The sequence below is a fragment of the Cydia pomonella genome, chromosome 5, assembly GCF_033807575.1.
Source record: "Cydia pomonella isolate Wapato2018A chromosome 5, ilCydPomo1, whole genome shotgun sequence".
NCBI lineage: Eukaryota > Metazoa > Arthropoda > Insecta > Lepidoptera > Tortricidae > Cydia > Cydia pomonella.
The window spans coordinates 24,599,951-24,612,678 of NC_084707.1; the positions used below are offsets into that span (position 1 = coordinate 24,599,951).

The window sequence follows — 12,728 nt, forward strand, 5'->3', positions numbered from 1 at the left end:
TAAGGGTCTGACGTCTGACAACTGAATGAGCTGTCTAGAATGGTCGGCCATATTTATGCCTTGACCATTCCCCTACTGTGCAAGTGTGAGTGAGATGGAAAAATTACGCAACATTCAATTTGTCTTAAAAATCATCCTCCTATTAATAGTTAGGTACAAAAATAGGGGGATGATTCTTAATTAACAGTTGATGTCTCATCGAGAGGCGAAACACGTATCGAGAGTGTGTACTTTTGGTGGTGTACATAAAAGGTGTCGGATTTGCCCTAGTATGTTTTTAGGGTTCCGTACCCAAAGGGTCAAACGGGACCCTATTACTGAGACTCCGCTGTCCGTCCGTCCGTCCGTCTGTCACCAGGCTGTATCTCATGAACCGTGATAGTTAGCCAGTTGAAATTTCCACAGATTATATATTTCTGTTGCCGCTATAACAACAAATACTAAAAACAGAATAAAATAAATATTTCTTTCCAATCTCGAGGTTCTCATCCAATCACCGAAGTTAAGCAGCGTCGGGCGGGGTCAGTACTTGGATGGGTGACCGTTTATATAGATAATGGTACGGAACCCTTCCTGTGCGAGTCCGACTCGCACTTGGGCGGTTTTCAACATACAATTACTGTTAAAATAAATATCTATTCATACCAATATTAATAAGTATACCCGTTGCAATCTTCCTAGCCCTTATTTTAGCACCAACTAATGTATTCATTATTAAAGCCTCTCTTCTATAGTACTCAGACATTCAGTAATAATCGGGACTAGCGATAATAGGCACTCTGCTATTCCTTCAGTAAAGTAACCTTCGTATCGTAAAAGGCAAGGGCTTATGTACCTACTCTTAGGCGGTAATGTCAGAAAGAAATTAGTAGTTTATCTGCAGTATTTGAAGTAATTAATATTATTTTAGATATGCACATTAAACTACCTTCTTTTTGCTCGTATTGACTAAATGTTGGGGTATATAACGTGCGTGTAAGCTGTTAAAAACCAAAATGTAGGGGAATATAACGCGCATGTAAGCTGGTTAAAACCAAAATATAGGGGAATGTAACGCGCATGTAAGCTGGTTAAAACCAAAATATAGGGGAATGTAACGCGCATGTAAGCTGGTTAAAACCAAAATATAGGGGAATGTAACGCGCGTGTTATCTCGTAAAAACCAAAATGTAGGGAATAGTAAAGCGCGTGTCAGTTCATACCGCCGAAATGACCGTATACGCGCAGAAAAATATGCTAGTCTGAAACTGCCCTTAATGACATCATTTGATGCCAGGTTTTGCAATGATATGATCCTTTAGGAGAATCCTGTACGAAAGTTAAATTTTGGTTTAATTTTTGGCTGTTTAATGTTTATTTTAAAATTCAGTTCTTTTATCCCATAAACATACCTATTAGTCCCTGGCAAAAATAATATCGATTCTTAACACACTCATTGCCAGTGACCCGCTAGGCGGGTTCTCTGTTCGTAGCTTTTCGCTACATACGGTTTCTCCCACATTACCGGCAACTCTCACAGCACGTAGCTCGCACTGGCACTGAGTATGCTGACTCAAAAAAAAACCGTGATAATCGGACAGACATTACTTACGCTACTTTTTATTACTATAAGACAGTGGTGGGCAAACTTTTTTCATGGGGGGCCAGAAAATTTAAAAAATTCCGAGGAGGGCCGGAACTGCAGTATAAATACATTTGGATTTGAAACCGTTATCTCTCGAGTATATACTAATTATTTCGAAGGACCGGCGGTGGGCCGGATGAAAGCCTTGCGCGGGCCGGAGCTGCTGAGCTTGCTTACCACTATATAAGATGTAGTACCATAGCTGCCCGGCTAGCGGCTACTTAGCCATACGAGGTCCCGGCGCACTGTGGGCTGAAATTCGGCTCGCATTGACATAGAAACCAAAGTTGCTATTTTCATTTGTTTTTGATTGATATAAGTTTTGCTCAACATTATTTTAGTAACAATTGAATTTGGGACAATTTGGCATGAAGAGTGTTTAGAATTTTTTTTTAATATTACAACTCGACACTTAATGCCAAATTGTCCCAAATTCAAATGTTACTATAACAGTGCTTTTGCTATAAAATAATTTGAAAATAACAACTTTGGTTTCTATGACAACAAGAGCCGAATTTCAGCCCACAGTGCGGCGTGGGCTTGCCGTGCCCGAATCAGGTTGTGTGATTTAGAACAAAACCCAGTTACGGTTAGTGTAGTAATCATATGGCCATGATAAGTACAGCTGTTCTCAATCGTATAGGTACCTGTCGCATCGAATGACTGTCCATATGAGAGTACAATTTTATATGGAGTAGCTGCCACGTTAAATGTTTTGACGTTTTTTGGAACGTTAGAGATTAGTGTAGAGAGTAGAAAGCGTTAGCACATTCAGTCATAGAGCTATTTGTTTATTAAATAAATTTTTAACCTTCAAAGGGCAGTGGTAACTTAAATATTTATCATTTAAGTAATAAAAATACGATGTAAAAATATATAAGTACGTCAATTATTTTTTTAAATAAAGTCCAACAGAAAGAGAGAAGGAACTGTCATTTCATCAAACTAAAACATCACTTATGACCAGGGGTCGGACAAAAAGTGCGAATGACGTCAAACCCATTATAGGATGATTTCAAATAGTATTTTTGATTTTCATAAACAATTATCACGTATCATTTATCAATCTCTTTATTGACCTCTTTATTAAACGATATCGCCACTTGAAATGAGTAAGTACGTTTTTGACTGACACATTGTCAATCAGATGAACAGTCAGCGTCAAATACTTCGTAGCAGTCAAAGTGGCCAAATAGTTCGGTACACCATACTAAATATATGGTGTACCGAACTATTTGGCTACTTTGACTGCTACGAAGTATTTGACGCTGACTGAACAATAAATTGACTTCGTTATTGTTTAGCTATTGTATCCTCACGATTATATTTAGCTAAAATTTATATTTACTAATATATAAGAAAACGCTCTAAAATGTCATCTTTACTCGAATATTGTGGCAATTTTCCGTTTTTGGAGGTACGTGACAAACACGTATACTGCTAATCTTACCTACTGTTCCCACTTTTGACTATTAAACCTATTTATCTGAGGATCCCACAGACTTGTTCTAACTAATTTCAAATAATTATACCTTATGGTAACAAGTTTCGTGAAATTTATTTTATTCACTACATCACCCTACCACCTGTATTATTAATTCCATGGATTTATTTACGATTATTTTGTTACTTCATTAATACTACTTTGTTACTACATGTCACACGGAAGTTTAAATACAAACTCAAACATCATCCTGTGTGCAAGATTAAGTACGTCATTTTTACGTCATCCGCACTTTTTGTCCGACCCCTGCTTATGACACTGAGATATCCGATCTATATCGTATGTAGACTTAATATTAAACGAAAGAAATTTCAACATTCGATATATGTATGTAGTTCGTGTCATCCACGATGACGCCCAAATTTGACAAATCTAACCTTTAATAACGAGACATTACGGGTTAAGGCACACGTCTTCGTGAATGACACGATCTATATTTGCGGTAGTCACTCTAATCTGTGATGTTAATAATGGACAGGTTGAATAGCAAATTTAGATAGACTGTCGATGACATTGCGAATTTAAAGCTTCCTTGTTTGTGTTATGATCTATCAAGTTATGCAAAGCAGTTTCATCAAAGTTGTTAATAAAAAAAATATATCTCATATTTGAATATCCTGCCTTGAACAGTTTAGGGTATGCGTTGTCTGTTAATGCCAACATCTAAGTTCAGGTGACCTTTGGATAGAAACTACTATTGCATATCTGTTGCGACATTACTGCTGCGGTCTGTGCACAATTGAACTGAATTGAACGTTCTAATCGCAGCAGTATGGCGGCTACAAACTTCACTCATTTTATCAAGGATTGAAACAATACAGACGGAGACCGCTTCATCGTCACAGCAGTAATGCCGCAACAGTAACGCAGCTGCAGTTGCCATCCAACCGTCACCTTTACAGAACTGTTATACCTATATCTACTTCTTTGTCGGTCCCTCATTAATGAGGATCATGACCACTTGGTTTAGCAGCATGTGTCATTTATCTCCATCGGTCCCGATCTCTCGTAGCCCCCTCCGCTTGATGGAATTTGCTTGTGGCGGCCTTTTTAACTTGGTCAGACCATCTAGTTTGGTCTGAAGGTTGAGGGGCTTGGAGTTAAATGCTTAATGCCCTGGACGGCTCGGCGCACAAATACGTCAATTCTCTCACAGCTTGGTATCAAAACACGGCTCTTCAACATATGCCAACACCGGTTGCTTTCTTACTTTGGTCATGTTATGCGTAGAGGTGATGAAGCTTGGAAAAGTGGAAGGCGAAAATCCTTTACCTACAGATTAACTAATTTATGTCTCAATCCGTCTATTTAATTTAATTTTATAAATGCATTTCGAATCGTGTTGCAGAGTACTCCAATATAATATTCGATATCGCAATTTCTTGAGCTTAACTGGGTGACAAGCTTCAAAATTCAACTTGCGCTACTCGGGTTGGCAGAAAATAAACCGCTCTCAAGATAGTTTGAGAAACTTGCTTGGGACTCAGGTATTTGCGCTAAGCTAAATCTAGAATAGGCGTCTGCTAGAGAAATCTTAATAGGTTGTTTGAATAAAAGGTCATACATTCAAGCTATACATTTTTTTTTTTTTTTTTTTTATAAATATTTTAGGACATTATTACACAAATTGACTAAGTCCCACAGTAAGCTCAATAAGGCTTGTGTTGAGGGTACTTAGACAACGATATATATAATATATAAATATTTATAAATACTTAAATACATAGAAAACACCCATGACTCAGGAACAAATATCCATGCTCATCACAAGAATAAATGCCCTTACCAGGATTTGAACCCGGGACCATCAGCTTCGTAGGCAGGGTCACTACCCACTAGGCCAAACCGGTCGCCGCAAACAATATTTGGAGTCGGTGCCAGCAACGATATAATGGGATTAAGATTTTGTAAACATATCTACATTATCTACTAATTTCTAAGTTATTGAATTGAAAACGACATTTAAGTTGTATCACTAGTTATTTTTATATCGTTGCTGGCACCGACTCCAAATATTGTTTATTATTATTGATTTGTAAGTAAATAATATATTTTGTAAAGGGGTTCTTTAACGAACTTTGGATTTATAATACAGAAAAAACTTTATTATTTCTAACTTTTTAGTGTTTTATCTTACTGTGTATATAGTTACTATTTTCTTTATTGGATATTTTTTGAAGGCGGTTTTTTTTTTAATTAAAAATTATTTATTTTTTGCTTTTTAGTGATGTAAATATATATATATATATATAGCCATCATGATGTCGTGTGCACCATTTGCAATAAAATGATATATCCTCAGCAGCGTACGAGACTAGTAACTACAAATCTAGACAATTTACTTCTTGCTGTTTTAATCGCTTTAGGTAATATCGTGACCTGTACTCGTTGTTCAAATCATATTAACTTGACATCAGCACCAGAGTGTGACTTGTTTGCGGGGAGATGGGCGAATGTGTGCCAGGCGTGTCTGAGGTTCTGTGAGATGATGGATGATAGGCTTTCCAGCACTTGCATGTGATTATTAATGAATATCTGTTTTTTATTTTATATATGTTTTGTATTTGTATTGTCTAATTATTCGGTGTATTGGCATATGCTGTAATGCCGTGTAAATATTTGAAAAAATAAATAAATAAAAAAATAAAATTAAAAAACGAAAAATTCCTGCTCAGGCAAACTGGAACAAAATGACCGTTTCAGATATTCCTGACTTATATTGTTTAACTTAGTTTTAATTTTAGACACTTGGAGACCTTATACATCTCTAAATTTTTACTTTTATTTTGTGTTTAATTTGATTGTGTATACCTATATTTTTAATAATTCTGACACTTAGAGACCTTTACATCTCATAGTACATTTAAGTTAATTTAAGCTAGTAATTTTGTGTAGCTATTGCGTCTTTTATCTGACATACAAGCACAAAATGTTGTGTCTCACAGCTACATGTTATTACTATTTTATTTCTTCCTATTTCTTTTTGATAGCGAGTCGGGTGTGTTGGGAACGCAAGATACCTAACACTCCTCCTCGCTTCGCTCGTCGTCGTACCTAACGGTGACTCTGGGACTGTATTTATTTTTTGATAGCGAGTCGGGTGTGTTGGGAACGCAAGATACCTAACACTCCTCCTCGCTTCGCTCGTCGTCGCACCTAACGGTGAGTCTGGGGCTGCATTTCTTTTTTGACAGCGAGTCGGGTGTGTTGGGGACGCAATATACCTAACACTCCTCCTCGCTACGCTCGTCGTCGTACCTAACGGTGACTCTGGGACTGTATTTCCTTTTTGGTAGCGAGTCGGTTGTGTTGGGGACGCAAGATACCTAACAATCCTATTATGCCTACTTAGCAGAAAATAATTATGCAATGTAATAGTACGCTATAGGATTATTATGGTATCTAAAATGATTATTTATTTATTTTGACACTTGTAGAGACTTTACACCTCCAAATTTTATTAGTATTAGTACTCTAACATTGGGGACCTTTTACATCTCCAGATTTAATGTGTTTTTAACCATAGAGACTATACATCTCTATTGTATTGTATTAATTATTTATTTTAAGACTATTATAATGTAATGTTTACCCAGGTATTGGCTGTTGTATTTATAAATGTTGTTATGTATTTTTCATGTCACTATATGATGTTATTATAAATGTTGTATTGACTTGTAAAAGAGCCCTTGAGGCCTACTTGAAGAATAAATTTTTGAATTTTGAATTTTGATGCTAAACCAAAGTCGACCAAAGTAATGTTCTACGAAACAATGTTCTGCAAAATGTGTCGTATGCGTGGTATTAATAATTCCAACTATACCTTTATGCAAAATTACCATTCGACCGAAAGTGTCTCTGCGAAACATGTTATGCCAAGTGTGTTTCTGACCAATATTGTTCTGCCACATGAGGGTAACCCTTATTGTTGATGCGCTTGTTTTTGTTTGTATGTAAATTCCATGTTGACGTGTAAAAGTGCCCTTGTGGCCTAATTGCTGAATAAATGTTGAAGTTGAAGAAGTTGAATGTTACCTATTATTTTATGCTGGGCTGTAATAGTACATAAACTACAGGGTATAACCCTCGATAAAGCTGTTATAGATTTAGGAAAAAATAATTTTGCTAAGGGACAAGTATATGTAGCAGAGTAAAAACTGGAAGGAATAGCTCTATCTGATTTAGAACCCACTAAACTGTTAACTAAACCCCACGATGAACGAGCATTAGCAGAAATGCAACGGTTGAGATATCTCATTACTGACTAAAGGTAGACAGGTACCTATTCATTAGGCCAAGAAAGCGGTTTGCTAGTATTGACAAGGTTTCCCGTGTATTCATCATCATTAAAGTAAACGTATTGTTGCAACAACGGAAGCTATCTACCCCCTATCTCTTTACCGTTAAGGAATTGTATCTTCCATCATCAGCTCTGCAACGAGATGATGACTACCAGGCGCAAATACCTAAATAGCTTTACGAAGTATATGAAAAACGTTAAAATTGCCTATAAAATTTTAAGAATACCACTAGTTTCTCAAGGATACCATCATCAGATCCTGACCTAATGACTATGGGACCACCTGGGAAGTATACCCTATCAAACAAAAAAAGAATTTTGCAAATCGGTCCAGGCGTCTTTGAGTAATCGGTGAACATACATAAAAAAAAATAAAAAAAAAATATTCCGACGAATTGAGAACCTCCTCCTTTTTTGAAGTCGGTTAAAAACACAGCCCAAGGATTCCTTCCTGTCAGTTTCCGAAACATTGTGGATCTACTGCAATATCCGAGATATCTCGCAGTACATATTAGATAACCATAATGACGTGTTTCCTCTCTCAGCTGATACCTCCAGCATTGCGCTATAGCTACTTACATATGGCAAGGCTATTTAACATGTACGTTATACATATTTAGAGATGCTACTTTGTGTTATGATTTTTCGGAGAACAGTGACTTCCTATGTCACCAAAAATAAAATAGAATGGGCATCTTTCGCCATCAAGAAGCGTGATTATTCCAGATTTTAACCAATGACTCCAAACCTACCACAACACAGGTGTACTTTAAGTACCACTGACCTTTTATATTAAAGGAAAAATTTATGAATACATCGCTTCCGAAACCAGTCCCACTCTTAACCAACTAAGTAAGTTTACCAGAAGCATGCAAATGTTTCCATTCCTTTCCATATGTCTGAATGCCTTTTTAGAAGCGCTCGCAGACATCTGCTTGAAAAAAAAAATAGTTTACCACTGACCTGTTCTCTTCTCAGGATCCCGGAACAACACGTCATCGAGCCGCGCGGGTGCGCTGCGGCCCTTGCCGTTCACCGCGACGGCTTCGAGCCGGAACCGCACGTCCCACTCCAGGCCGCGCACCGTCCATGAGGGCTCATCTGATGACAGGTTCACTCTGCGAAAAAACATATAGTTGAGTGTTTGCTTGAAAATTCAGTTTAGAATCAGTGGAGTCAGTATGGCAAGGATAGTTTTATCACGGGATTTGGATTTGGTCACGATTATAAAAGCTGGGCATTGTTGCGGCAGAATAATCAAGCATAGAAACCTTGTTCCATTAAGATGACATCTTTTGATATAAACGCTTTGTAGTAGTGGGTAGTGACCCTGCCTAGGAAGCCGATGGTCCTGGGTTCGAATCCCGGTAAGTGAATTTATTTGTGTGATGAGCACATATATTTGTTTCTGAGTATAGACTCACATTACTCATACATAGGTATTTAAGTATTTGTATAATATATACATATATCGTTGTCTGAGTATTTACAATACAAGCTTTCTTGGCTTACCGTGGGACTTAGTCAATTTGTGTAAGAATGTCTCTATAATATTTATTTATTTAAACGCGTAAAAAAGTACTCCTATATATTTTGGGGACTTCTTCCTATAGCCTCGTGATTAATTCCTTTGTTTTTCGCTTTTTAATATTGTTTAAAGTGTATATTGTGTATAATATTGTATATTTCATATCTATAGTTTATATAATACAGTAAACTACTTAATGTGGTAGTGTGCAGGGAATGGAGAATTAATCTTAAAACGCGATTAACCACCATTTTGGACTCAACGGCCAGTAATCCACGTGCTACTTGTAAGTCTAACTATCGCTTTACAAGACCTAATCAAATCACCGTACACTGCCTTGTACTAAACGTACAATTTTAGTCGTATTTAAAGCTCCTAATACCTTGATACTGGTGTACTCGTAATAGTCCCACTGGACCGAAGCCATAATCTTAACAGAATGAAATGAAATGAACATATTTTGGATGCCTTTACTGCGGTTGTCGGAAACTTTTACATATTATTCTGAGTGAACCAGTTTGTCCAGCATTTGTCCATGTCTTTAGCCTGATGATGATCAGGTCGATCATGATGTAAACAAAATAACAATCGTTTATAAAAGCGTGCCCTACAATATACTACGATAAAGAATACTTTACGAGCGGATTACTCTTTAATTATCACCCGAAAACCGTTATGTACCAGTAATCTACGAGTCCACTCGCACTCCGGTATTCCGTAATTAAATTTCTATACAAAACGGGGTGATAAACGCCGCCTTTTATTTATCCCCGCGCGCAGCTGCGTCAAATCCATCTTGTTACTTTTCACCCCCGGCTCCTCACTATGAGCTTTTCTGTTCACAAAATACCTTGTACCCGACTTTAAACTAGTAACTAGTAAAATTTGCCCCTTGACTTGTAGTTCTAGACAGATCTGCTGGTTTAGCATGAGTTGCGTTCTCGCGGGACTCCATACTTGAAGTCGCGCTAGATGTATTGAGTTGCGCGCGAGAACACAACTCATGCAGGCAGGTCTGACATACAATCCAACTCGCCTAATATTATGATCTTGAGCGCCGTACGAAGAATAAAGAAGACCATGTACAGGATAGTTGATACTGTGAGATGGCGAAGCAGCGCACAACGTGCAATTAGCAGCGCTTGATAATAAAGTACTTGCTGCAAAGTCCAACGATTATCCTAACTGTGATTGTGGCCCAGATTATCAAATATCAAATATCAAACATTTATTCAGCAAATAGGCCACAGGGGCACTTTTACATGTCCATTTTTACAAACAATAAATTAAAAAAAAAACAATTACAAATATCGAATCTATGAAATAATAAATACTTTATTAGAGATGTATACTGTCTCTAAATGTCAAATTACACAAAAAAAAACTATGATAAAAAAATAAAACCATAAAATACTAAAATTCTTTAGAGATGTATAAGTCTCTAAGTGTCAGAGATAAAATATAAAAATATATATTAAATTATCCTTAGAGATGTAGAGGGTCGCCAAGGCTTGAATTCTTATATAAATAATTAAAAGACAAAAAAATTAAAACAGACAAGAACCGAATGAAGTGTCTCACGTTAATGTCACTCAAAAGTAAAGTTACATACTTTAACATAACCTGTACCCTTAAACTTACCTGTAAGCTTAAACAGACCGGTCTCCACAAACAGCACCCGTTCACGAGTATGACGTGTATCTCAGCCATCGCCTCCCTCAACCTTCATTCGGGAAAGTGGCGTAATTAAATGGTCTCTCTGCAGCAATATTCGAAGTATGCATTGTGAATAGCAGCCGTGTATAATATCGGACCGACAGATAAAAACCCGCACCTGTGCGGGATAATCGCGCTGTCAACAAAACACCGCTAAATATTCAAATAAGCACTCACGTCGTCAGGTCGAATGAGACAACTTTAGGGGAGGTTTTTGTTTCAGAAAAACAATTAAAATGTGTCCATGCTCAGGTTACACTGACAATGGAACCGTACTTTGATCTGTCACTTTAATTGGAATCATCAGTTTTGCGGAGGTGACTGAAATTTGAATTTTAATCTTAAAAAAATAATCTCGCAAACATCAGAGCAGCGATTTTTACGTTTGAGAAATCAGAACCTTTTTTAATTTCTATGAGTTTGAAACTTGATTTGAATTTGTAGGTTTTTGTTAAATCAAATCAGGCACATTGGATCAAGACAAATTTAATTTAATCGTCGCCAGAATAAAGTATAAGAGATCGCACAGTTATTTGCAAAAATACACTAACAGTTACTTAGGTTTTTGCGAGCGTAGAATACAGTCTAAGTTTCCATACACAGTGTTACAGAATATTGTATGTGAGTACTCATTTCACCGCGTCTCGCACACCTGACACCCGTTCAAATAAAGCGCTCCCCATATCCCGCAAAGTTCTCGATCAAAAGTTGGCATTATTATGCAACTTGCCTGCGGTGTTGCCCGGGGAACAAACCCTGAAGCGATTAACTGATCTGGCCCTCATCGAGCAAACAATAGCAATAGTTGGCACGTGTATATGAAATTAAGTCATCGACTCATTGTTTGTATCCACGAGTATGAATTTTATTCACAACTTAATATTAATTAGAAAACTTTCGTGTTACTCAGATATATGGAAAAAGTTACGACATGTAAATAAATTAATTGGTGTCATTTGAAAATAGAAATAGAAATTAGTACTATCAATTTTTATTTTTATTAGCCTACATACATTTACATTAGCCTACCTGTCTTCCGCCACTCATCACTTGGCCTGCCTCTGCCTCGGGTGATCTGTGGTGCCCATTCGGTCGCTATTTTGGCCCATCTGTGCGTATGCATCCTTCAGCTGATGTGTCCCGCCCAATCCCATTTGAGCTTGGTGGCCCTTCACACTTACATCTACGATACCAGTTTTGTTTAGTATAGGACATTATTACATAAATTGACTAAGTCCCACAGTAAGCTCAATAAGGCTTGTGTTGAGGGTACTTAGACAACGATATATATAATATGTAAATATTTATAAATACTTAAATACATAGAAAACACCCATGACTCAGGAACAACTATCCATGCTCATCACACGAATAAATGCCCTTACCAGGATTTGAACCCGGGACCATCAGCTTCGTAGGCAGGGTCACTACCCACTAGGCCAAACCGGTCGTCATAATAGTTTCGGTCGTTAAAGTTTTGGAGCGCAGCTCTGTGTTCCTTATCCGATATTATATTTATTTATTGTAATTTTATCCAGGATTCCGGTATAGTAAATGTTGATAGAAGTTGTGACCACATTCTTACACCAATTTATAAATGAAAAATTAAATAAAACGAAACCTAAAATGGATTAATAATAAACGATCTCCCGGGGTACGGTATCGTAGAGGCAAACAGCATTTCCTGGTTAATTCGCAATAGGAACTAATCCGTTAAGCGAGGTTGCTGGCAGCCTTGCGATTGTCTTAGACATCCGCTATGATTTAAACTAAATAATCATATCTTTATAAAATGGCGTAAATGCACTCGGACCCCACGGGCCAAGGACCTCACCACCAAGTGAATTTTGTCTTTTTGGATATATTCTATTTAATAGGATATATAGATCATGTACTTGTACAGCGCCTACGTGAACATTTTGGACTTCAAAGACTCGCGTAAGGTAATTAAGAGTAAATAGGAAACGCAAATCTCTGTAATTAATATTCTTTGCGACCTTCAGAAACCCTTCCTTTTGAATAAATCGTGGACCAACCTGCGAGGCCGAGCCCGGAA

The 12,728-nt window shown here is 37.2% G+C and overlaps 1 protein-coding gene across 1 annotated transcript in view; it reads right to left on the reverse strand.

The window, feature by feature from the left end:
• LOC133518145 (nephrin) overlaps nucleotides 1-12,728 on the reverse strand; it is a 732,429-nt gene that overhangs the window by 64,460 nt on the left and 655,241 nt on the right. Inside the window, exon 14 of the mRNA XM_061851736.1 lies at nucleotides 8,392-8,546. Coding sequence (XP_061707720.1) covers nucleotides 8,392-8,546 — 155 coding nt within the window. The remainder of the gene's footprint in view (nucleotides 1-8,391; nucleotides 8,547-12,728) is intronic.